The sequence below is a fragment of the Panicum hallii genome, chromosome 8 (genome assembly GCF_002211085.1).
Source record: "Panicum hallii strain FIL2 chromosome 8, PHallii_v3.1, whole genome shotgun sequence".
In the NCBI taxonomy this organism is placed as follows: domain Eukaryota; kingdom Viridiplantae; phylum Streptophyta; class Magnoliopsida; order Poales; family Poaceae; genus Panicum; species Panicum hallii.
In genome coordinates, this window is record NC_038049.1 from 8,518,031 (window position 1) to 8,541,739 (window position 23,709).

Sequence of the window (23,709 nt, forward strand, 5' to 3'; positions counted from 1 at the left end):
TAGGTGGTTATAAAGAGCCTCTTTTACGGCGTATAATACTACCATTTAGTAGTATGTAGTATAGAAAAGATCCAACCGTACATTAGAAGGGATAAGATTGTCATCAGTAACTTAATATAAATTAATAATAATTTTTATAATTTTTTGTATTTTGTCTATTGCAACCATTTTTGATACATTGCAACACTTTTAGAGGGGTGAAACCTTGTAATCAGGGGTGGAATCTTACAGTGAAATGATTTTTCCTATATTACCCTTATACTACCTATACTACCTAGATATACTATCTCATACTACTAATCAATATTATTTTAATAGTATAAAAAAATCTCGACCGTCCGATGTTTACATACGAGTCCTCCGATATTTACATACGAGTCCTTTTCAGACAGTAGTATACGGTCGTGGTCATACTGTACATTGTACCTGTAAAAGTTCTCTATAAAGAAATATTTATTAGGGAACCGTTAGAGAAAGGCGGAACTAATAACTCCAAGCAAAGCAAATGCGACCAAACCAAACGATACATGAAAATGAGATTTATGTCAGCCCATTGGGCCAAGTAGGCTGAATCTGATTTGCTGTATTCACCAAAAGCTTCCGCAAATTGGTGTGTGCTCATTCGTTGGGCCCCGCAGAATCTACTACTAGTGGTCAGCCTTGTTTGTTTCAATGGGGCTAATGGTCATTAACGTGAGCTTGAGCTGATGGTCATTAAAATGAGCTTAAGCAAGTCAAATGCGACAATGAGTCAACAACCTCCAAGTTGTTGTGACGGGAAGCCATCAAATTCTGATATTCCCGATCGGCTTCTTCCTCATTTGTCATCAATGCAAAGTCGTGCTTCATCCGCTTGGCAAAACGCAAAATGGCAAGTCGCCAAGAATTGTCCGAGGATTGTAACAGAGCTTCGAGTCAAAATGGTTCCTTTTTGCTGACAAATTTTGGTTCTGGTAGTCTCGATTGAAACCGTTCAATTCCTCTCTTTTTTTAAGCCCCCGCCACCTTTTGCATTGCACCAGGACCGAAAGATTGTTCAGCTTACAAGAAAGTTCAGACTACCACATAAATTCAGCTGCCCAGGCCTCTTTGAGCAGACATAATTGAAGACAGAACTTGTTTAAATAAATAGAGCTTCGACAATCCATTCCGAAGAGCTAGGGAGATTAGTCCAAACGGTTCGCAAGAGAGGTCTTAAGAGAACTCCGTTTTACCACAGGTGCTCAGTTCATGCTATCAAAATAAGCACACTTGCACATGATGGGCAACCTGTCTAGATTGTTCAGTCTCACTGCGTCACAACCTGGACAGAACCGCTCAAAACATGGAAAACATACCGAGCCTAGACCGTAGGATATTTCAATAAGCGCTCATGTGCAGCGACATCCCAGCAACATAACAGGCATAGGTTCATCAGTTTAGACAGTAGCAGGGCAGCCCTACCAAATATTCACAGAAAGGTAGATATTCACACAAAAGGCCTGGGAGTTCTCCACTTGCTAGTACTTAAGTATTTGCATCATACATGTGATGGTTCGTTGGAGCCTGGGAGGAGGATATACCATGGCGCTGCGGCGGCACTGCTGAACCGCTGCTCTGCAGACAGATATGACTGCTCAAGCATGCCGGCTTCTGTTTTGAGCCTTACGGCCTCTGAAGCATTGTTCATCTTCTGTGAAATAGCAGACTGTGTTATGCAGCGGAAGAGATAAGCCTGCAGTTCAAGATGACGGACAGTCATATTTAGCAAACCAATCTGTGCACTCAGGTGTCTATCATCAGTTTCTTTGTGAGAACTCTTATTCTTCAATTCTTTAATAGCGGCCTGCAGTTCGGAACAGCCACTCCTTATGTGCAGCAGTGTTTCCAACCGTGACCGCAGGTGCCTGACGTCGAAACCATCTGCCTCCAACAAAGAAAGGCCCTTCATCTTCTCTTCGAAAAGCGCAACCTCATCATGAATACTCAGCCTCCTTATGCTTTCTGCCAAATTGGCAAAAGAGAGCATCAAACCCAAAGCCATTCCTTCACGGAGCTCCGGAACATGCTGCTGGAACTTATGAAAATTCGGTTGCTGCGGCACATTACGGAAAACTTCCATTGCCTCAATCTGTTCCCACATCGGAGAGGTCTTCATGAATGGAAGATTCTCTATAGCCAATGATTCTGTAGTTCGATCAGCCATGATGCTTTCATGGACATCAAGAGATCTCTGCAACAAGGACAGGCAAGAACCTTGTGTTTTGCTTGGAACAAACTTGGACATTGGCGTATGCTCAGAATCTTTTGGATCAATCAATGTATCACCTTGTTCTGCTTCAGTAGAGCTGCTCATACTGATAGAAGACAACTGTGTTATTTCTGAATTCTTGATCGATGGGATACCTTCAGCTGCAAACTCTATCATGACTGAACTATAATCCTGTTGTGATATTCCATGTTGCTCATGAGCTGCAAATTTCTTGAATTCAGGGAAGGATATAACTGAGGACAGACCATCAGCACCTGCATGCTTAGTTTCAGGGATATTACAGGTGTTTTCTTGATGATCCACATCCTCAGGATTCTCACTGGACAGTAACTGATTCGGAGCCACACTGCCCATACTAGAGACATTTTCTGTTGGAACAACACAGCTTCCAACATACTCCACCATGGCCTCCATGTTATCTTTGTCCCCAGTATCTTCACAACTATCTGCTGAAGGCAGCAAATGAACATTAGCATCAACATCCATAACAGAAGACTGCTGACAAAATTCTTCACTAGTGCCTTGCTCCATGATTATTGCAGACTTGTTAGCATTGGCTGCCTTGTTTCCACATTGAGTTGAAGAATATGAAGTCAACACATGTGCCTCAACAGGATTGTCCAATGCTGAAGTGATAGATAGCACTGACTTCTCAATCAGAACACTAACTTCAGTTGCACCATGTTGTGCTGCTCCAATACAATCCTCTTGGTGAAATTTATTGAGTCCAATTGGTACTCCACTTGGTATGATCTCATCTGCGACACTACTCTCCATCAGAAAAACACTAACTCCCTGTGAACCTGAAATAATGGAATGCACCTGATCTAAGAATTTCTAGTAAATGAAGATGTTATTGATTTCTCAGTAACAGTAGTACATATACCTTTATCATCATTTAGTGGCCTTGAGTCAGGGTGAGTCACTGTATTTACTTCCGAAAGTAATACAGAACCTGGATCTAAATTCTTAGGCAGATCTTTGCCATCATCGTTGTTCGGTTCAGTGGCTGGAAATTTTTGTAGTTAGGTAATTGCAGATATTTATGCAGCAAGAAAACAGGTAGTACAACTTACGCTCTTCAGAGATAGCTGCAAGTTTGCTGGCTTCCTTAACTTTTTTATCAGCCATCCTTTTCCTTTTTTGCATCTACAAATGTTAGAAGCAATGACGGAATAATAAAAAAACTGAATCATCCTCAGTGCTATGGTTGAAAGAATCAAGAGATGGTACCAGAAACTTAAAACTCACAATTTTAGGTCTCCCTCGTATTAGCTGTGGTGTTTGAGGAGAAACATTCTCCATCAGTCTTTTCGTGGACAGATCAGTTCCAGAAGATGATCCATAATTGATGTTCCATTTAGAACCAGTTATCAGATAACGATCTTTATCATTTGTTTGCTTTCCCTGACCAGTAAATAGTCTTTTCCTGGACAGACCAGTTCCAGAAAATGATCCAGAATTGGTGTTCTGCTTAGAACCAGTCATCAGATAACCACATTTATCATTTGCTTGCTTTCCCTGATCAGTAAATGACTTTGCTGATCCTACAATGCTGCCAAAATCTATGGTATGTGATTGCATTCTGAAAATTGGGCCCTGTGGGAGAGGCCTTAGTTGTCCAAATGCTCCAAACAATGAAGCTTGCAACTGTCCAGTCTGTGGCACAGAAGGCATGGTAATCATCCGAGAAGAGGATAATTCAAGTTGACCACTTAGACAAAGCTCAGGATCATATTTCAAACTGCGAAATCCTATCAATGATGACTGTGAAGGAACTGTCAAGTGGGACTCGAATGGTAATACTGTGTTTTGTTGCTTCACCACTTCTTCAGGAAAAGAGCTTAGCATATGCTTGATTTGATCATTTTCATTACACACCAACAGGTCAGGACAAACCTTTTTCAATACTACATCTTCATTGTTGACCTTCTCCTTAAGATAAGAGCCAAGTTCATCTCTGATCTCTTCACTGTCATTACATGGTCCCAATAGAGTAAGTTCAACACTGTCACTACATGCAGCCAACGCAGCAGAAATTGGCCTTTTCCGAGGTGTTAATTGTGGCCCTTTATTAGCAGGTTTCTGAAACGTAACAGACATCACACCATCATTGAGATATTCTAGATCAAAAAACTAATATAGTGAAAAAATAACTCATCAATACACCATAGCTCAGGAATCTGGAAGCCCATAATTTGCTTTGGTTACAGCTAGGAACTAATTTATGAGGTCATTATAATTGAAATGAATGAAGGAATAAAGTAATTTTAACGTGATTTAAAGAAGATAATATTCTAACCATTTCAAAGAAGTATTAACTGTTCCCATTTTGTATTTAGATAATTGGTTTTTGTAATAATGAAAACTTAAAATCAAGCCCAAGCTGAATTGAACCAGTTAATAAGATCAAGCAATAGATGGACGGTGTCACTGATCATAACACAAACAATGAACAAAGATACATTTTGTGCAAATGGACAATGCTCTAAGGAAGTTAATATTGAGATTGTCATATAGTAATAGTATAGACTCTTGCAAAACTTAGCCACATTCAACCATTCAATAAGTAAAAGAACACCATACCTGTTTAAAAGAAGACAAAGCAGAGCACATAAACACATGCAATGAAAACAAAGCATATAAATTATGTGTACCTCTGTCAAGAAGCGCACCCACTTTCCACGATACCAGTTGTATTTTGGTCTTAGCTGTGTATGGTCAACAGTCAACAAATCTACACATTCCACATCATCCATCTCTGCATCTTCGCTCTTGATTTTAACAACATACTTTTTGGGAGATTCAGTGTCCAAAACCTCTAAAATAGCACCAGTCCACCAGCTACCTTCATGAAAGACCTCCACATGCGAAGATGGAGGAAACCTATACTTAGAGTCCATATGAATGATCTTTCGTGATGGCCGAATATATTGAGAATCTAGAATCTCAGTAACCTGTCCTCCATCCTCTCTTACATCTTTATATTGTACTAAGAAACTTGTAGCACCAATTACTTTCAGAATAATAGCTGGACTCCAGTATTTGCCAAAGGTTTTTGCAGACCGACTCACTTCAACTTGGCTTCCATCTCTGAATAGAGGTATTCCATTTTCCTGTAGAGAATAAAAGCATTAGAATGTACATACGTCAGCTTCATTTCTATGATTACAACACACTCTTCTTTATCTGGAATTAATCTCTTTGCCACATACCATCTCAAGCTTTCAATTAACAATTCTTCAGAACATGCACATTGTACAGAACTAAAAGATTGTTCTTACCAAGGGCTTATTACCTCTCCATTATCAAAGGAAAAAAAATCATGGATTAATCAAATGCTTCAGTTATCAATTGTATAGAGCTGGCACCTTTTTTTGTCCAGAGTGCATTATTACCAAATTCGCAGCTATTAGCAGTTACAAACATAATAGATTGCGAATTCACAATTTTATAACTTTGTATAGGTGTCACCAAATTGGAAAATGAAAAAAAAAGTTACACTATAGCTAAGACCCTTTATTGTGTACAGTTACTCTCAACCCATTATCATAATGCTGAAAAATATTTGTCCGCTACCAATATCCGAAATTTTAATTCAAATACTTTTTACTTAACGAACTCCATGTGTACAGTTCAACTATATGACATTTATTTTTAGAGAAAGACTACGTGTCCTGGCTCGGCTGATTCTTGACTGGGCCCACATGGGTGAAATCTGCACATGGTGATTGGTTGGGTGGTGATAGTGGGATTCTAGATGGACAAATGCGTCATTCTGTAACGCATCTCTTAATTTAACATCACGTAACTTATAATAAACATTATACATCTTATAAAGGACAAGGCAGGTTTGACTAAAAATGTGTGTGTGGGAGGAGCTTGTAAAACCACAATCATTTTTTTTTTCGAAAGGAATGAAACCAAATTTATGCTATGGTAATTTGCACATTGCGTCAAGGCATGGGATCACCGGTCTAAACTAGAAACATAAAAGTTAAGTGTCAGAAACTCAGAATTAAGTCCTTCTGTCACACGACACGAGTAACAGTTTGGACAAATTTTTTTGGAAAGATCGGTTTCAACATTGAGCTATTGAAGTAAATAATTACTCTGAGACTGATAATGAAATCCAGTGGCGTACAATGCAGATGGATAGAATGTTTAGAGCAAACATGACCCATTATATAAGTTTAGAATAAGAAATCGGTAAAAAGAATGCAATTAGAATTCCATACAAGCTCGAAATACGAGTAACAATTTGATCTCCCAAGTAAGGAGCCAGATTCCTCTTACCGCCTCTGCAGCCGGAACCCAGCGCTCGCCCTGGAACACGCGGTTCGGCCGCAGCGCTGCCTCCTCGAACTCCAGCAGCTCCCGCGACGTCGGGAAGCACACCGTGTACACCCGCCGCCGGGGCCGCTCTACGGTCTCATCCTCCGGCGCCGCCGGCGGGACGGCGCAGACGACGCCGGCCCACCAGCCGTCGTTGTGGAACGCCTCGACCATCTCGTGCACCGCGAACCCCCGCGGCGGCGCGGGGGGCGGCCGGGAGCGCACGTCCGCCGCCGCGACCCTCTCCCGCAGCGGCGAGCCCCCGGCCCCGCTCCGGCTGAGCGTGGAGTAGGCCACGACGTAGCCGGCCCCGCCGGGCTGGTAGCCGACGACCGTGGCCTCGTAGAAGGAGCCGGCGAAGCCGGAGTCGTCGCTGCACACCTCCACCGGGGCGCCGAGCGGGAACAGGACCGGCTCCTCCTCCCCGTCCGCCCGCGCCGCCTCGCCCCCGAGCTCCGCGCGGGGACGACCATGCCTCCGCGGGCGGCCGCGCACCATGGCGAGCCTCCGGCGGTCTGGAGCTCGTGGGGCGCTTCTCGCTTCTCGGGTGCTCCGGCCGGCGGTGGGAGGGAGGGGCGTGGGGTTCGGGAGCAAGTGTGGTCTAGGCGGAGGCAACAACGATGCAGGGGCTGCGGGGTTTTGGTGGTGGGAGGGGCTCGATTCCCGAGGCTGGCGGTGGGAATCGGACGGCCAGGATGGAGGCCAGGGGGCACGCGGCGGAGCACGGGACGCTGATCCGGGCTCGTCCTGCGATGCGAGGAGGAGAGTGGGAGAGGGGGGTGAGTGGTGGGTGGATACAGTGAGACTGATGCGACGGGGCTGACACCTGACAGGAGCGTACGTACGTGGGCGGAGGACGGCGATGCCACGAGCGGCGTAGGCGTACGCTGCTCGCCTGGCAGCCACCGTTTGACCGGGACCAGTAAATCCTCGCTCCCACGAGGCTTCTCCACGGTACACTGTGACACTGACTGACCACTGGGAACGACAGCGTCCAAGACCACCGTGGATCAGGGTACGTGCCAGAATGCAAGGGCTGTTTAGTCCGTAGTTGTAAACGAAATTTTTTTTTAAAGAAATCTTACTAATTTGATGTACTAAATGAAGTCTATTTACAAAATTTTTTGCACAGATGGGTTGTAAATCGCGAGACGAATCTAATAATGCTAATTAATCCATGATTAAGCAATAATTAGCGGATGGTTACTGTAGCATCACTGTTGCAAAATATGGATTAAGTAGGCTCATTAGATTCGTCTCGCGATTTACAGTCCATCCATGCAAAAAGTTTTGTAAATAGACTTCATTTAGTACTTCAAATTAGCAAGATTTCTTTGAAAATTTTGCGTTTACGGTTTTTTTACGTTTACAGGGTGGGAACTAAACAGGCCCTAAATGGTCCGCTTTCATTCCAGAAGATAGAAGGAAATGTGAAGATAGATATCCGAGATATTAGAATCTTCCATTCGGTTCCATCTTTAATTGGAAATCAACGCACTCTGTATACTAGCATGGGTAAGTGAACAGCATCATTGGTTACCAAAATCTGCCAAATTAAAATATAAGCAAGCCTATAAATTTTAACACTCAGTTTGGTTGGAATCAAAAGTAGCCCACTTACTAAGATCCTGTTTGGATTAGTTGTTGGATTTTGAAATCCCAGATTTTGGATGGATTCACAAAATCTTAATTAGGTATAAAATTTGGATGGTGCTGTTTGGATCTTTAGATTCCAGTATCAGATTTTATCGACGTTTGGTGCATGTATTCTTCTTATACCCTTGCTAAATTTTTTTTTACTGGCACAACTAAGGAACTGCCGAACTGGGCCACGATGGGGACAGGCACTTGGGCGATAACGGCCGCCCGCGAGCGGGGAAGGGCGACGTCTGGGCGGCCGCGAGGGCTGGGGCAGGCAGCCGCATTGGCCTGGTTGGCCGCGAGTGCCGAGGCAGCCGCGCACGCATGTCAGTCGCGAGTGCCGAGGCGGCCATGGACGCCCAAGGTCCAGGAAGCTCTGCGATGGCCGCGCGCGGCTTCGGGGCAGGGGCAGGGAGCGAGGCGGCCGCAGCCAGGGAGGCGTGGGGCGGCCGCAATTGGGGAAGCTCGGAACGGTGCGCGTGGCTCCGGGGCGGAGACGCGACCACAAGCGGGAAGGGGCGGCAGCGGCCTGTGCGGGGAGGTGTGGGGACGACGACGGCCCGCCGAGCGCTAGAGCGGGGATGGCCGGCGCCCTGCTGAGCGCCTGGGCGGGGATGAGCGCCAGCGTTCTGGGCGGGAAAAGGCGGAGAGGCGCGGTGAAGTCTGGCGGGGATGAGTGGCGACAGCCTTCGGGGAGGGGAGGGGACGGCCGCTGCCGCCTGCCAGGGCGGGGACGGGCGCCGCCCTACCCCGCGGCCGGCAACGACAGCGTGGCCCCGCCGAGCGGCTGGGCGTGGACGGGCGGCGCCCTACCAGACGCCTGGGTGGGGCGGGGCTGGGTGGGGAGGGCCAACGCTTTCCGCTCGACCAGGAGGGAGGCGGACGAGGAGAGACGGACTGATGCGGGCGGGCGGCGCTTGCAGATGAGGAAGGAAGAGAGATGGGGATGGGAGAGTAGCAGATTCTTGTAATTTCTCCGAAAATCCGAGGAGGTAAAAGGTAATTTCTACTGCTGCTGGAAGCAGCTCCTCTCCTGCTTCCGGGATTCTAAAAATCTCACAATCTGTATCTAGAATCCTCAGCAAAATGAGGCCCATTTGGAATTGCAGCAAATTTTGAATTTTGGATTCTTAGAATCCGGCGTGATCCAAATGGGTCTTAAGTGTTATTCTTAAATTGCCAAAATTTTGGTAAAAAGAATTGGAATGCACTATACCACGACACCAAATTAGCATCACACATGGATCAGTTAGTTATTGCCGATAGACTATCTGTAGGGAAAAACGCACGTCGCACCATGAGTCAGTGATTTGAGTTTCTACTTGCAACAATTAGTTGTTATTTTTATTTACATTTATCGTCGAATGGTTTGTTGATAAAAAAAGATAATAAAGGGTGTCACTATCAATAGGCAAATATGTATGCTCATAGCCTTCACCAAGCGTCTTCGAGCAAGCGGCGACAATACACATGGTGGTAGGCTCCTCTGCATTGGTCCGGGCCATGGCACCTGCCTCCATGTTTTTTCTCGCCACGGCCGTCGTTATGTACCTCGTAGATAGCGCGAAGATCCTCCTTCCCATTCCAGTAGCGGCAACCTCGGCATCTCCCTTCTCCAAATCTAGAGCTGTGTGGCAAGATCAGGTTCCAAAACAAGAGTAATCGGAGGATTGTTGGTGCTAGCTGCAGCAGCACGGTAGAATTGGAGGTTGGGCTGGAGGAGGATGTGATGGAGCTAGACCTGCTTTCTCGGGTCACCGAGACAACGTCGAGCTGCTAGAGGGCTAGGATCCCTACTTCCGAGGCCAATTCAGGATCTGAATATTTGAAGTCTTATTTTCAACTGCTTCTTTTATTTCTCTTCTCTTTTTCTTTTTTCTCCTCTCCATCCATAGCTGAAAAATGTCAAGGGCTTTAGGTGGCTCTATAGACTGCATAGGGTAGGTGGCTACAGTCCTCCTTGCTCCTATATGGATGTCGGACTGTCCGTATCGCACTAGCCTTTATGACGTCGCGTCGGGAAGTTCAGCCACCAGCATTGCGTGCTAGTCTCTATGCTGCCCCACTCGTGTCGCCATGTTAGCCTTCGTGCCATCGTGTCTGGTCACTAGGCCGTTGTCCTTCGCATTGCGGCCCTAGGCAATCAGGATGGCATGCCGTATGAACCATTGTGCTGGGAAGTCGAACCGCCCATGCCGCACGCTTGCCTCTGCTAGATCAGGCTGAGAGCTATTCGACCTGATCTTTGACGCCACATATCTGAGCCTGACGCTAGTGGATTTTGCTGCTGGCAAGTTTTAGATCTGCTATACTCCGCCAATTTGCGAGGAGAGTGGGATAGATGAGAGAGGCGATAAGAGGTTCAAATAATGTTAAATGGTGGAGAGAAAAGGGAGGATGCTCCGACATAATGTATCACTCCTACTAATCTGAATGCTAAAATCTGTATCAATAGTTTAAATAAATTCTACATGACAATATGGAGTATTATACCTAATTTTTTTCGAGAAAACGACTCCTGAACTTGATTAGCACTAGCCTTTTTGAGAAATTTGTTTTTGTCATCACATAATGCTCGATGTCGATAACGTGATCACGTGAATCAGTCATCCTGGGCCTGGGCAGGGTATCTTGCAGAAACGAACTAAGCTGTCATAAGTCCGGCCCTGACCCAGCCCGTATCTATCCGGCCTGGCTCGAGAATTGCTGCTTGTGCTTGTCCATCGAGAGCAAGGCAGCAAGAGTGTGTCCGGTAGGCGACTTGCTAGTGGAGTTCCTGGCGCCGCCAGCACAGGCGCCAAGCTGCAGGAGCCATGCCGAGGGTTCTCCGGCGCGGCCAGGCCCTCCTCCGCCGACTCCTCTCCGCCCGTTCCCCTTCGTCCGCATCCTCCGCGCTGGTTCGTTCCCTCCGCCTTCAGCTCCTAAACCCACAACCCTTCCCTTCCCTTTTTTCTTTGAGTTTCAATCCCTAACCATGGGTATCGAACCCAGATCATAGGATTTTGGATTCGAATCAAGTAAATATGGGGGCTGGGTCCAATTTCTCGTCGGTGTGGTCGAATTGGGCGCCCCTTTCCCTTCTGGATTGGGGACAAGATGCGGACCGTGTCTGGTGCATTCATGGGGAGTTGGGATGGGGATTCACAGGCATCGTCAGGTTTGCGTATTTGGTTGCTTCGGTTGAGGCAAAGTGGGTTGATGGATGGAATTCTGTGCTGGTGGCGTTTCTTTGAAATTGGAAGCTCCTCAGTTGGATGGGTCCCAGACACGGTTGTGTGCATCATGTGTTAAATTGGCCTTGGTTCCATGTGGTTATGGACTGTGAACCCTGTATTCACATGTCGAAAGTAGGACAGCAGTGACAGCGGCGAGCATCATTGTCTTCCATGTAGTAGATTTCAAACTCAGTGTACACTCTCTATATTTATATTGGGTACAGTATCAGGCTATTCCATTCATGCTGTTTGTCATGTTGTGGTTGTGTTACCTTCAACTTTGTGGTCCTGAAATCACCTTCCGCTGCTCAACCAATAGTCCTGTATTAATCATTTCTGTTTGATCCATGATTAATCCTATAGTTCTTGATTTTTACTATATTCTGTTTATATCACCACTATCACAGGATTTAAGTAATTACTCTTTTGTAAGTGTGATCATCCCTGCTTCTTATTTGCAAAATTGGGGCAAATGTAATCCTATGTATTTGCTAATTTGTGAAAAACTGGCTATGCAATCCTACACTTTCAGCCAAATTTTGAACAAGCAGAACTATTGGTTAATAAAATTCATGTTCAATTTGTACCTATTTCGTCATCTTCTTATTGTTTTTCAGGAATGCTGCAATCAAAATGTGTCATATACAGTTCAGCTGCGGAGCTTGTCTGCAGAAGGTGTATATATGTTACTTCTTTCCTTACTAAAATAGTGATGTGACTTTCCGTTCGATACATTTCTGAATCTACTCTCTTCCACCTGTAATATTTTTGTATCATATTATTATGTTAACTGATGTAAACAAGATGTTGAATTACATGACATTTTTTCAGCGACACTTTTGCACCATTCTTTGAGTAAAATGTTTTGGTATGTTTGAGAATGAACAAAATTATTTTGTGGTCATATAAGGACACTGCTTGCAGGTTTTAGGTGACCTGAAGTTAATTTTGTAACATGTCTTGTAAGGATGATACATAAATGCTATTCAGAATCAGGCATAAAAATTGGGCAAAGTTGGTAAATCTGTAAATGTTGATTGCAATTTTCGTTACTAAAATTCTTTGGGCTAACAAAATTTGCTGTGCAATTCTCTTGAATGTACATCTCTGTTTATACTTTGCAATGCTGGTGGTGGAATGGTATTTATTGGTTCCCAACCTTCTATATCCTGTCAAATTTTCTATGATGCTTGTGTTTGCCTGTGGATTCTGGATAACCCGAACCTCTATTTGAGATAACAAAAATGATCTCGTGTCAAGTTTTCATCGGATTTACTGATTATTTCAGTCAGGAATTTTCCACTGATACAATGTTTTATTATCTACTTGTTAGGTAGGGAACAATCAAAAGCAGAAGAACATGATTATGGCGACAAAAATATTAAGCAAAATGACTTTGCGCTACAGCAAGCTCTTGACCAAATTACATCTGCATTTGGTGAGGATTCAATAATGTGGTTAAATCATGCTTACGGTCGTAAAGAAGTTCCTGTCATATCCACGGGATCCTTTGCCTTGGACACAGCTTTAGGAATTGGTGGACTTCCAAAGGTCAGTTGTTGATGCTAATTATTTTATCTGCATAATAATTTGCCATTCAGAACTTTCGGAGAGAGACCATATTATTAGATGATGACTTGCTAGTGTACTGGCCTAATTCGTCATGTTAATATGCTTGTGTTGTACCAATAAGTTGTAATTTCACAGCAACCCGCAACCTTGCTAAATTGAGATGTAAGTTCAAGCACACAGAGAATAAGGTTTAGTTATAGGTGGTTTCTGGTTAGGACTTAGGAGTAGGACCTGGAATACAGGATATAATTATTGGATGATTTACATTTGCCATTCCACTGACCTATTGTTGATCATGTGATTTGTCTGATGCTCATGGTGATTGCACCACAAGCTAGATATCACAAGTTAATATGTAAGTCAAATCATACATAGAGAAGAATGTTAAATTAAGGGTAATGATCAGCTAGCAAAGGACATTCACATCATTGCTTCTGCTGTTGGTTAAGTGATAAAATTCTGAAGTTTTGCCCTTTATCACAAATAGGATTTATTTTGCATTATACTTATGCTCTTTTCTTTACATTCATAACTTTTACATTTATCTTGTACATCTATGAGCAGGGAAGGGTTGTTGAAATTTATGGTCCAGAGGCTTCAGGGAAAACAACTTTAGCACTTCATGTCATAGCTGAAGCACAAAAGAGTGGAGGTAAGTTAGCTTTCCTGACATATGATCTTGTGTGAAGTGCTTACCCTGAAACAAATTATTGCCCTTTACTAGAGTTTGTTTCTTTTAGCTGAGGCATACTTCTTAAGTTATTATGAATGGTAAGAAATGTAATACAAACAGTATTTGGGGCTAATGGCTGGGTCATCTGTGTTAGCATCTGTTACTAACAATCTTGCACCATGAAGATCTCTTTGACTTCAAAACTATAGAAACAAAGGTGGGCAAACAATAAGGGGTTCATATGTGTTTATGATTTGGTGTAGAAAGCCTTGTGAATAAGTAATTTACTACAGGCGATTGCTCCATTGTTCTATATCATATGGTCTCTTTTATTAGAGATAATTGCTATTAATTATGAAAGGACAAGTGTGGCATTCTTGACGGTCATTGCACATCTAGGAATGATGTTGAATGGGGATTTGAAGTACTTCATTCATGTATTAACACCATATATTATCTATCATGCATGTGGAAACAGACCACTTTTGAGGATGATTATGTAAAATTGCATCATTTTTCAAATGTGATTGCTGAAGATGTAGGTAAAATTTTTACCACTCCAGTGAATGAGATTCTGGCAATATCTATTGTTCTACCATGATAACTTAATAATATTCTTATAATTTGCTTCACTATACAGATAATAAGAAATTCCACTATTTGTGCTCTACTGACACATAACCAAATCAACAGGGATTTCATGTATACTTTTTTCTTCTTGTAGTTAAATTAATAAGCTATTCGCACATGCGCGCTATGCAAATTCGTTACAGATATGCTTTCAAATATATCTCAACATAATTAATTACTTCTGTCATGTACCTGTATTTAAAAAATGTATTGTGCATATTGTTCCATTCAAATAGCATATAATCTAAACAGTGAAAAACTGGATTTAATCACCAGAATTTTCTGCCCATACAAGAATTAATAACTTATGAGGTTACATAGAGATACATAGACAGAGTTGTTTCTTGAGTTTTCTCTAAGCTTTGATGGAGAGACGGCACCATATATTTCAGTGACAACTAGTTTTTTCCCCAAAAGAGCAGTGCTGCATCAACACTTAAAATTTCCTGCATGCACCATAGGGATATGTTTTCTATATCATGCTTGGATTTCAGGACATTGTTTTATGTTCTTTCAGGAAACTGTGCTTTTATTGATGCTGAGCATGCTCTGGATCCAGCCTTAGCAGAATCTATAGGTGTGAAGGCAGAACACATGCTACTATCTCAACCTGACTGTGGTGAACAGGCTCTTGGCCTTGCTGACATCCTAATTCGAAGTGGCTCTATTGATGTTGTGGTTGTGGACAGTGTACGTAGAATGTTAGTATCTTCAGCTCTCAATGCTTTGCCTTTGCCTACTGCGTGGCGACCTTCAGCTCTCAATGCTTTGCCTTTGCCTACTGCGTGGCGTTCCAGTTCTTGGGAGATACTGATAGGATCTGAAGTACACAATTTTTATCTTAAGTAATAATAATTGAAAAACATATCTTCCTGCTGACTTTTGTAGTTGATAACTTCAATGCTCTTTGTTGTCATGCGACTTCAATGCTCTTTGTTGTCATATAACTTCAATGCTCTTCATTGTCATATAACTTCAATGCTATTTGTTGTCATACTTTTGATAACATCTAGAATTGTGTACTACCTACCAAAATAACTTAGTGCTGTTGTTTACTGCTGAAACTCACAGCATAACTATATGTACAGGTAGCAGCACTTGTCCCCAAAACTGAGCTGGACGGTGAGATGGGAGATGCACACGTTGCACTTCAAGCAAGGCTCATGAGTCAAGCCCTTCGCAAGTTGAGCCATTCACTCTCTCGCTCCAGGACAATCCTGTTATTTATTAATCAGGTTTGCTATTTGCTTACTCTGAGCTAGTATTAGTGAAACAAGCTTCTTGATGAGCAACATGTTACTGATGAGTTGCTTTCATAACTTACGTACATGCCTCTGTTTATACCAAATAAAGTTGCTTTAGAATCTTGGATGGATACAATCCTTGCTCAATGTTGAATAGTGTCAATTGCACCTTTTGGATGCTACTCTATTTTTTTCAGTCCAGAACTTTTAAGCCATACTAATGTTTATGTTTTAAACACACAACTAGTGTTCTAGGGCATACCGCTATCTAGAGCATGTACTCTAATTTTCCGTTCTAACAGCCAATAGGCCACTAACAGTGTAATGAACAGCAACAAATAAAAAAGATAACTATTAGGCAACCATATTGCTAAATAGCCAGGAACTATTCCCTCCAGTTACAAATAAGTGATGTTTTTGGATTCTTAAATGTGTAGCTTCTTAATAGTTTTACCAAAATACCTCCTGTTCAACATTCCTCCAGTCCTCTCAAATATGCTCGTTTGTTTAATATTGTGTCCTTTGTTTCCCATATTTGTCTATGATAACAATTTATTTCTGGGCATGTGTACAGGTAAGATCAAAGCTGAGCACATTTAGTGGGTTTGGAGTACCAGCAGAAGTAACTTGTGGAGGAAATGCCTTGAAATTTTATGCTTCTGTTCGCATGAACATCAAAAGGATAGGTCTTATAAAAAAGTTTGAAGAGGTAAAGCATCATGGTTCTATTTGAACCTTGGTCAGTGTGTTGTGTTCTTTTGGTACAGATCCAACATAGTGCTGAATTTCGAATTTAGGAAATGCTTTTGGACTTGCTAATAGGGCATCTAGTAATATTCTTTTACGTTGAAATTACCCACCATAGTCCTGGCCAACTAAATTAATTTTAGAATGGTGGAAAAACAGGAATTGGGAGTACTTTGGAAGCATATTGTCACTAGATTGAACCAGTCATGTTGTTATGGCGTTGTTGGTCTTTACCTTATTTGAGAACAGTATAAGGCTATAAGTTGTCCCCTAACCCAATTCAGTCCCACGTAACAGGCTATTGGTGCGCAAATTCAAGTCAAGATTGTGAAGAACAAACATGCTCCTCCATTTAAGACTGTACAGCTTGAGCTTGAGTTTGGAAAGGGCTTAAGCCGTGAATCAGAGCTCATCGAGTTAGGTTGCAAGCACAAGTTCATAACAAAATCAGGAGTGTTCTATCATATGAACGGGCAAACTTTCCAAGGCAAAGATGTCATCAAACGTTACCTTGCTGAGAACGGAGATGTCCAGGAAGATCTTATGACGATGCTAAGAGAAAAGATAATGCAAAATGAATCCCAACTAGATAGGCACGAGGAGGGTGTTAACCTGGATAAGAATGCATCAGAGATTGCCGCAGCCACAGATGAAGAGGTAAATGACGAGCTTGAAGCCTGAAGCTATATCCCTGAAGCGTAAATATGCTGCTTGCCCTCACAACTTTGAAGGATGAAACTTTCGAACTAAAGTTAACTAGGTGCGCAATCATAGCCCAGTAGAGCTAAATATGCATGAATGTTTTATCTTCCGTTTGTGTAAATACCGTAGTTGTAACTGTTTTGCTCTTTTGTCTGGCAAAACAAGTCCATGAGATAGACCTTATGAATGTTTAGTACGCTGGTCAGAGTAATCTCTATATGGTTACTTTTTGCTTCTGCACAAGCCTCCATTTTGGACACTGAGGCTTCTTTAACATTCTCCTGAGTCTTTTAATTTCATATTACTGCCTTTTTACTTAACGTTGTTAGGAACCTTTCTTCAACAAGTGTTTTCAGGCGTCAGGTCACGGTTGGATGCTCTAGCTATGTAACTGTGTCCCACCATCCTGCATATAGTCTAGTTAATGGTCTTCGTTTTGTATCTCTGGTATAAACATTTGATCATCATTATACACTTGGTTATATTTATCAAGTCCAACAAATTTATAGATTATAAAAGCAGTTTTCTTGATAAATATGCACATGACTTCTGTTTCCAAACCAAATAGTTCGAAGTTATTAATCATCAAAGTCTCAGAAAGTTTCATCTGAACATGCCCACACACAAGTATTGGGACTAGAATACTAAGATAAATTCAATTTTTTCTTCTGTGTTGCCCAGATCCGTTACCAAAAGGTCCTGAAAGGTTATTTGTGTAGTTGGAATTTCTTCCTCTTAGGATAAAGTTCTAGTTGCTCTTAGCATAAAGCTCAAGTCTCCTAAATGTCTGGATAGTGTGTAATGTGACACAATTCCTCCTTTTTTGTTCAATTCGAAGAAACATGGCCTAGAACAATCATCTTCTAAACAGGGTGCACTGTCACTCAACAGTACATAACAAGAGGTTTATAATGTAAGAATTGTAGTCAAGATTGAGGATGAGCTATCAAACAGCATGAAGAAGTAAAGGTTTGCTATGAGAAACCGTTAGTGGTTTGCATGCTATTTCTGCTATTTCTACACTCAGAGCACACAGTTAACAAGTCTTGGATGCTGTTTGGTTTGGATTTTGCGGCGTGGTCTGATAACACTGTTAATTGACTGCGTTACTTTCCGCTTGTTTCACATTTAACATAATCAGTTACCAGGGAAACGGATACCAGACCTGCAGCGAGTTGATTACACCCGATTGGGGCGGTAAGCAACGCTGACCTGCACCGAGGCTGCTCATCCAAACAAAGCGAGTAATCGTCCGTTCTATTCGCGTTACAGCTCTTCATCCATTCCTACGTTTACATTACCATTTGTGGAACAAACACCACCGTAAAGGTTTCACTCACACAATCACATTGGTTAACAATTTGTATACGTAAATCTTCACAACTAAACATTAACAACGCAGCATATATAATGTATCAAGGCACTCTTATCCACTTGAAATAACATATGAAGCATTTCTACTTTTCAAGCTTCAGCATTTGCATGCGGACGACTCAACTTGATTTCGACGGGAAGCCCAAGGGTAGGTATTGGCTTCGGATCCTTTTCTTCGTTGCAAAACAGCTTCCACCTGAACTGCCTCACCAGGTACTGCATAGCCACCATTGTTTCTGCCCTTGCAAATTCATTTCCAGGGCACACATTCTTGGACCTCCCCCAAACGGAACAAACACAGCTACATATCTGAGTAATAGTACCAGGCGAGTATTAGTACTAGGCGGGAACACCCGACAAGTACCGGTTCCCCGTCCGGTACAGACTGAACGGTACTAAAGTGGCATGCATTTAGTACCGGCTGGTAACACACCAGCCGGTACTAAACTGCTCGTCACGCAGGATTGTTGGGGTGGCAGTTTACCAGCTGGTACTAAACTGCTCGTCATGCAGGATGGTTGGGGCAGCAATTTAGTACCGGCTGGTGTTACCAGCCCGTACTAAGTTCTTTTTTTATTATTTGCTTATTTTTTTCTTTCCTTTTCCTTTTTAGTTTTAATTCGTATTCTATCCGTATACATATGCGTATAGCTAGCATTCATATTCATATTCATATTTCGTGTAGCAAAGACTACATATATATTAATTATATATACAGTTTATATACACTTCAAATATTACACTTAAGATCAAATATTACAAGTACTTTCATTACAAGTACTTTAAATATTGCTCCTGTTCATTGTCTTCCTTGTTTTCATCCAATTGACCCACGCTTATCCTATGATCGGTATAAAATTCACCGGTGGGATTTATCACTTCGTCCATCACGAATCCAAAGAGTGATTCTTGAATTGCCCTGACTCTTTCTGGTTCGACGAGGTCTTCTTTCATTTCCCAAAGCTGTCACGTAAAAACATCATTATTTTAAATTCACACATGTAAGTAATTAAATGCAAGAAATTATTATTAATTTGATACGCACATCGAAATCTTTTAGCGTAATTTTCTTTGGGCCGGTAAAGTCGTGGATCCACTTACATACATAATAGCCATACAAGTTGTTTCCTTCCATCTGTCTCATACACTGTATATAGATGGGTTATGAAATATTCATGGTGTTTAAAGAAATAACACTAGGTGTGCGAATTATATTCATAACGGAAAGTCTGTCTTGATATAAAGATCACATGGCGTGTCTACGACTCCTATGTGCTGTTTTATGAAGCGAGCCCATGCGTTCTGGAGGGTGTCTATGAAGTTTTGATATTGTGTTATTGGCATCCTCTTTCCGTCAAACACCACAACTCGGGCTCGATCAATCTCGATACTGAGCAAGATCTAGTGAAACCTGTTGATACACATATACAGATTAAATATTGGATATACTTATTATCAAATTGAATGGATGAAAATAGAGTTAAAGTACTCACTTGAAGTTGTACGACAACAGAATGAATGTACAAGTATGCTACCTATCCAAGGCCCTAAATACATTGTTCTCAGTCCAATTTGGCCATTTATTTACACTATTCTCGTTTATAACATTCGGGTCCATGAAGCCGATGTGATAGTATCCCTTTTTTCGGCATTCTTTCACCTTCATCCTACATGATACAAAAAAAGAGGATGAGAAAGCGCATAAGTAGTTGAGCTATAATATAGAAATGAGAGGAAACACTTACATAAGAAATACATTGACGAGGGACTTGTCCAGGGTGTCTTGATGGTATAGAAACCAAAGATTCTCAAACTCGATCCATACGTTAGCTAGCCCCCGATGTAAATTGCTATCTTTAACCCGAGCTGCGAACATTACGTCTCCATCTGCAGTGGCCCTCATGTACCATTCATGCAACTCACGCATTCTCGTTGGTAGCATGTTCAGCAACTCAGGCGACATAAGAGGTTCCCCATTACAAATGGTTTTCTTCCTGCCCCTGGTTTTCTTCCTACCGCTGGGTGAATCGGGATTGGAACATCCCCTAGGAATTGAGCTTTTGTGAGTTTCGTTTCTGCCACATACCCGGCCGTAGTTTCATCCTCTTTTGAAAGCACTTGGAGTGGAGATATCGATTGTTGGGGTTATTCTTCGAGCTGGGGAATGTTTTTGCCTCGACGATTACTCTTCTTCTGATAAGACTTTGTGATTGAGCGGCCGTAGTCCGACAATGTTTCTTTCTCTCTTGGTTGGCACATGGTTACGAAGAACTTCTGCCCGGCTGGATTCACTAGTTGCTTCGGCTCAGGCTTCCTTGGCGCGAATTGTTCTCGAACCTCCTTTCTCACATGCTCATTGTTGTCGGTCAAAACCCGCCGGCAAGCAGTGACAGGCATTCAATTCCTCTTGAGTTATTTTGTATGCTAACTTCTCTTTCTTCTTAGCTGGGTTATTCTTCGCCTACCTTAGGAGGTGGAGGTGGCAGTGGCGGGACCCAAGCCTTTGTGTTCTTTTTTGCCTTAGGAGGTGGCGGCAGACTCATGCTGGGGTCCTTTGGAGTGGGTGGTGATTGCGGATCCATGCTGGGTTCCCTTTGTGCAGGTGGTGACGGCGGACCAATGCTGGGGTCCCTTTGTGCGGGTGGTGACAGCAGACCCATGCTGGGTGTTGGTGTTGGCGATCTTGGCCCTGGGCTCTAAGCCGGTGCTGCGGGATCTGTGGCTCCTTGCGGAAATCTTATGTAGCATTTGTTCCAACAGATCCAAGTGGGGAGCGCATGTTGTAGTTCTTATTCTCCATCACCTCCAGGGATCTCGAGGTTGAGGTCTTCCCATCCTTTCTCGACCCGGTCAACCATGACTCTAACATATCCTTTAGCAATCGGCACGCCATGAATTATCTAGCCTTGGATAGGTACTTTGGCAATACGTGAGCCACTAATTTGACCTTTTTTCTCTGCTGATAAAGAAGCTCGCAAGGGTCCTCACGGTGATGTTGTCCACAGGCTAACTTTGTTGGTTGTCTGCAACCATTTCAGCCCCGCCGGCCGGATGCTCCGTGAAAGCGGCGCTTCTACGGCGTTGAGAGCCAGGGCTGCTCTCCATATTAGGAGTTGAAGGAGATTCTTGTAGTCGTTGGCTAGCTGCCATTGCACCTTCAATCGAAGCTACTCATTCTTCTAGGGCACGCATCTTCTCTTCCTGTTTAGCCTTCCTTCTGCATCGGCTTCGATAAGTGTCGATATCTGCACTGAAGCTATGCTTCCATGGAAGTACGCCCATGCCTCGGACATGTCCTGTGGGTTCTGGTGTCCTAAGAGCGTATGTTAGCTCGTCTTTCTCCCTGTCAGGCTTCAAAGTGCCTTTGGCAACGGCCTTTAGTGCCATATCAAGCTTGTCGGCCGCTTCTCTTCTTCGATCGGTAGTCACGAACGATGCATCTTCCATGTTTAGTGTGCCTCCATGAGCATAGAAGAAATACTTTGCTCGCAATGGCCATTTGAAAGTCGCCGGTATGATTCCTCTTACCGTTAGGTCTTCTTCCATCTTCTGCCATTTTGGAATCGCCGAAGAATAACCACCTTGGTCAAGATGATGGAAGTACTTCTTCTTGCTCGCATTATCTTTGTTCCGTTTTGCTCGCTCCTCGCTTTCCTCAAACTTCTTGTACTGCACGAATTCATTCCAAAAACGACGTTGCTTCTTGTAGTTATTCTCAAAGTCTGGCATAAGGCTCTTTTTGACATAGTCTTTGTTCAAGTTTTTCTTGAATGTTTGGAAAGCAATAGCCATCTTCTTCATGACCCAATCCTTCAAGACTTCCTCTTTGCCCTCTTGAAAATTGAAGTGCAGTTTCACCTGTCTCCATATCTCCATAACATTTCCCTCTCCGTGTCGGGGATGATGTCTGCATCGTTATCAGTGACTTTACTTTTCTTCCGTAGTTTGTAGCTAATGGGGATGTTTTCCCAGAAAAATATCCACATTGATTGATCAATGTCCTGTCAACACCCTTGGGAGCCATTGGTTCACCGTCCTCTTTTAATAAGGTGATGTTTGTACGCCCTGCCATCTTTTTCTTCGAGCCTCGTTTCCGTTTTGGCTTCCTCGATCCAGATGCCTGGAAAAATATCTATTAATACACGCATTTCATACGTAGAGAATTCATACATATATATATATATATATATCATGTTAGTTTAGATATCATTTTATATATGCATCAATTTCATATACCTCGACTTGAACCTCTTCCTGAGCAATTTCCATCTGCTCATCATCACTATCGCCAGTATCGTTGAGATATTGGCTGCCGTCATCCTCAGGTGCATCATCTTCGAGGGACGGTGGGTGATTGGTACCTTCACGAATTACATTGTTAAAGAACTCCCTGTCGTCATCAATAGAACTCATTTCGATTCTTGTGCGAACAAAATATGCAATGTTTATAATATTCTAATATATTCAATAATTTTCTACTATTCCCTACAATTTTTCACCTTCTTTTACAATATTCTACACTATTCTACAATTTCCTACAATTTTCTACTATTTCCTATAATTTTTCACCTTCTTCTAAATATTCTACACTATTCTACAATAAATATATTTTTCTACAATATTCTACACTATTCTACAATTTTCTACAAATTTCTATAATTTTCTACAATTTTCTAAAATATTCTACACAATTCTACAATTTTCTACAAATTTCTATAATTTTCTACAATTTTCTACCACACTTACAAAATTTTTAAAAAATAAAAAATAGGCTGATGTCGGCATATTGCAGTGCTGACGTCAGAGTGGGGCTTACGTCAGGGGGGCGCAGTGACTTTACGGCGCACGCGGGGGTGGCGAGCGGCCAGGTGAGGGGCCGTGGCACGGCGACGTGGAGGCTGGGCGCGGGGTAGGGCGGCACGCTGCGGGGAGGTTGGGCCGTGGAGGCGGCGGGCCGGGATGGGGACGAGGTGGAGCGGCGGCCGGCGGCGAAGATGAGAGGGGCCGGGACTTGGCGTCGATTGAGATTGACGCTAAGTCCTGTGCGCTATATATAGGGCAGCCCGTATAGTACCGGGCCATGGCTGTATAAACTGGCGTAGTCGTCGTTTAGTACCAGGCACAGCCAAGGCCCGGTACTAAACTTCACAATTTAGTACCGGGCAATACCTCGGGCCGTGTGACAGTTCATGTACTTGTAAGCTAGGCACATAATTTGTTAGTGTGAAGTATGTGCTTGTTAGTGTAAAGTTTGCGTGTGTTTGTGTGAAGCTTTTGAAAATTTAAAGTGCAAGTAAAAAGGGTATTTTTGTAATTATGGAAAAA

The 23,709-nt window shown here is 42.8% G+C and overlaps 2 protein-coding genes across 2 annotated transcripts; one reads left to right on the plus strand and one right to left on the minus strand.

The window, feature by feature from the left end:
• Positions 1–1,208: 1,208 nt before the first annotated feature.
• On the minus strand, positions 1,209–7,149 carry LOC112902162. Its single transcript, XM_025971088.1, has 6 exons — positions 6,548–7,149; positions 4,909–5,367; positions 3,503–4,336; positions 3,328–3,400; positions 3,138–3,260; positions 1,209–3,054 (listed from the first exon to the last, which is right to left on the minus strand). The coding sequence occupies exons 1-6, from the start codon at positions 7,082–7,084 to the stop codon at positions 1,520–1,522; spliced, it is 3,561 nt and encodes a 1,186-aa protein (XP_025826873.1). The 5' UTR covers positions 7,085–7,149; the 3' UTR covers positions 1,209–1,519.
• A 3,785-nt stretch (positions 7,150–10,934) lies between these two features.
• On the plus strand, positions 10,935–17,286 carry LOC112902654 (protein RecA-like). Its single transcript, XM_025971802.1, has 8 exons — positions 10,935–11,124; positions 12,060–12,117; positions 12,776–12,993; positions 13,579–13,666; positions 14,835–15,007; positions 15,406–15,552; positions 16,136–16,270; positions 16,606–17,286. Exons 1-8 carry the CDS (start codon positions 11,041–11,043, stop codon positions 16,987–16,989), a joined length of 1,287 nt encoding a protein of 428 aa, XP_025827587.1. The 5' UTR covers positions 10,935–11,040; the 3' UTR covers positions 16,990–17,286.
• The last annotated feature ends 6,423 nt before the right edge of the window (positions 17,287–23,709 follow it).

Bases quoted from the DNA above. Each gene is read 5' to 3' on its own strand.
- LOC112902162 (XM_025971088.1), bottom strand. From the start codon at position 7,084: ATGGTGCGCGGCCGCCCGCGGAGGCATGGTCGTCCCCGCGCGGAGCTC. The intron at 3,401-3,502 runs GTGAGTTTTAAG...TAACATTTGTAG, and splicing joins TACGAGGGAGACCTAAAATT to ATGCAAAAAAGGAAAAGGAT. The intron at 3,261-3,327 runs GTAAGTTGTACT...AAAAATTTCCAG, and splicing joins TGCAGCTATCTCTGAAGAGC to CCACTGAACCGAACAACGAT.
- LOC112902654 (XM_025971802.1), top strand. From the start codon at position 11,041: ATGCCGAGGGTTCTCCGGCGCGGCCAGGCCCTCCTCCGCCGACTCCTC. The intron at 15,008-15,405 runs GTACGTAGAATG...CTATATGTACAG, and splicing joins ATGTTGTGGTTGTGGACAGT to GTAGCAGCACTTGTCCCCAA. The intron at 15,553-16,135 runs GTTTGCTATTTG...GCATGTGTACAG, and splicing joins TCCTGTTATTTATTAATCAG to GTAAGATCAAAGCTGAGCAC.